Genomic DNA, 2,414 nt, shown 5'->3' with positions numbered 1-2,414 from the left:
GCTGCTGCTGCTGCTGCTGCTGCTGCTGCTGCTGGTTGAGAGGGGGCCAAAAGAGCTTCCTGAGGAGCCGCCGATGGGGGGCCCCCGGCAGTCTTACGGGTGGGTACCCAGGTAGCGTGCTGTACCCTGGGGCCCCCGCGGGGGCCCCCGAGGGGGCCCCCCCGCCTGCAGGGGGGCCCCCCTGGTTCTGCTGCTGCTGCTGCTGCTGCTGCTGCGGCAAAGACCAGAGGCCCCTCAGGAGGGCCTCCTGACCCTCGCGGGTGGAGGCCCTATGCACCAGCAGGGGGCCCCCAGGGGTATGCAGCAAGGGGTCGCCGAGGGGGGCCCCCAAGATGCTTGCGGGGGGGGCCCTGGTAAGAGCAGCAGCACACGCACAGGGAAGCAGCAGACAGGTATCTATCCGCATGCAGCAGCAACAGCAGCAGCAGCAGGATCAGCTGCTGATGAAGCAGCTCAACCAGCAACAGCTAAACCAGCAACAGCTGCAGCAGCAGTAACACCAGCAGCAGCAGCAGCAGCTACACCAGCAGCAGCAGCAGCAGCTGAGGAGACAACCCTACGCCTACAAAGAGTAGGGGGCCCCCAGTACCCTCCCCACGCACCTGCAAGGGGGGCCCCCCCCGGGGCCCCTATTCTCTTTGGGTTGTTCGCAGCTGCTCGGCAGGTTCATCAGAAAGTCGCGAGGCCTCCGCCTGGGGGCCTCCTCAGTACCCAGGGGCCCCGGGGGCCCCTGGGGGCCCCCGGGGCCCCCCGTGCTGCTGCTGCCTGAGGAGCGCTGCAGCAGCTGCTGCAAGGCAGAGGCGGTGAGGCCCCCTGGGGGCCCCCCTCCCACTTTGCTTTGGCTCGTTGTTATTGTGTGTTTTGTTAGTAGCAGCTCGAGCTGTACCCTTGCAGAGAGAGAGAGGGCCCCCAGGAATTCTCCTATTGCATGCGCAGAGAGGGGGGCCCCCAGGGGGGCCCCATATAGAACTGCAGCAGAACAATGATAGACACGCAGCAAACACTTAGTCTCAGATGCTGCTGCAGTCGCTGCTGCTGATGCTGCACTTGCTGCTGCTGCTGCTGCTGCTTCTGCTGATCCTGCTGCAGCTGCTGCTGCTGCACTTGCTGTTGCTGCATTTGCTGCTGCTGCTGTATCCCTCACAGCTCAGAAAGGCGAGGCGGTGGGGTGGGGGGCCCCCAGGGGCCCCTCCTGCGTCTGCTGGCTGTACCCCTTCAGGGAGGCCCAATGCCGCAGACACCTCAGCAGCATGTCGAGACGAAGAAGAAAATAATACTCCTTGGGGGCCCCCTGGGGGCCCCCCAAGAGGCCCCCCAAAGGGGCCCCCAAGGGGGCCCCCAAGGGGGCCCCCCTTGCCCTCACGCAAGAGCTCCTGAACCCAGGAGTCAGGGGCTTCAGGCGGCGGAGGAGATGGGGGCCCCGCAGCAGAACCTTTAGCTGCTGCAGCAGCTGCAGCAGCAGGTGCAGCAGCAGGTGCTGCAGCAGCTGCAGCAGGCAGAGCATCGGGGGGCCCCTGAATGTGCTGGTGTGCGGGGGGCCCCTCATCTGCTGCTGCAAAGAAGTCTGGGTACTCCTCCCAGGTGTCTGCTGCACCCTGTTCAGCAGCAGGCAGCGCCAGCAGCGCGGGGGGCCCCCCAACCCCATGGGGGCCCCCAAGCCCCCGGGGGCCCCCAACACCAAGGGGGCCCCCCTTGTCGCGAGAGGAGGGGCCCCCCTGAGCCAACGCGCTGTAGGCTGCTGCATCAGAAGAACTGACGAGGAGGCCCCCTGTCTCCCTGTGCACCTTCAAGCTAGTTACCTGCAGCAGCAGCAGCAGCAGTAGCAGCAGCAGCAGCAGCAGCAGTATTTGAAGCAGCAGAATCAGTAGCAGCAGCAGCAGCAGTAGCAGCAGCACAGCAGCAACAGTAGCAGCAGCAGCAGGCATGTGGGGCCCCCAGGAGGGTTTGCTTCAGGGGGCCCCCACCTCCGCCCGTGTCCCTACCCGTAGGCCCTGCAGGTCGTTGTATGTAGCTCTTGCGTCTTCATCGGGATCTGCTGCTGCTGCTGCTGCTGCTGCTGCTGGTGTTCCTGCTGCTGCTGCTTCACCTGCTGCTGCTGCTGCTGCTGCATCTGCTGTACGAACGGGAGGAGCCCCTGGGGGCCCCTCTAAGGGACCTGCAGCCTCCGCATGATCTCGCTGCCCCTTTGCTGCTGCTGTTGCTGCTGTTGCTGCTGCTGTTGCTGCTGCTGCTGCTGCTGCTGATCCCCTCAGAACTGCAGGCAGCAGCACCAGGTCGGGGGCCCGGGGCCCCTGGGGCCCCGGGGGCCCCTCTCTCGTTAGCGCTGGGGGGGCCTCTGGCAGGAGAAGACAAGGAGCAGCATCGAACTGCTGCAGGGTTTGGTTTCTTAGTTGCTGCAAGGTGAGCTGGGGGGC

The 2,414-nt window shown here is 65.7% G+C and overlaps 1 protein-coding gene across 1 annotated transcript in view; it reads right to left on the bottom strand.

The window, feature by feature from the left end:
* Positions 1-2,414, bottom strand: part of EMH_0023230 (uncharacterized protein) — a gene marked incomplete at both ends in the record, with an annotated part of 3,308 nt that overhangs the window by 305 nt on the left and 589 nt on the right. Inside the window, 4 exon segments of the mRNA XM_013502092.1 lie at positions 3-350; positions 603-969; positions 1,145-1,799; positions 1,983-2,385. Coding sequence (XP_013357546.1) covers positions 3-350; positions 603-969; positions 1,145-1,799; positions 1,983-2,385 — 1,773 coding nt within the window.

This window comes from Eimeria mitis, genomic scaffold (assembly GCF_000499745.2).
Source record: "Eimeria mitis Houghton genomic scaffold, Emh_scaff827, whole genome shotgun sequence".
Taxonomy (NCBI): Eukaryota; Apicomplexa; class Conoidasida; order Eucoccidiorida; family Eimeriidae; genus Eimeria; species Eimeria mitis.
This window is presented reverse-complemented; position numbering and strand designations above follow the sequence as displayed.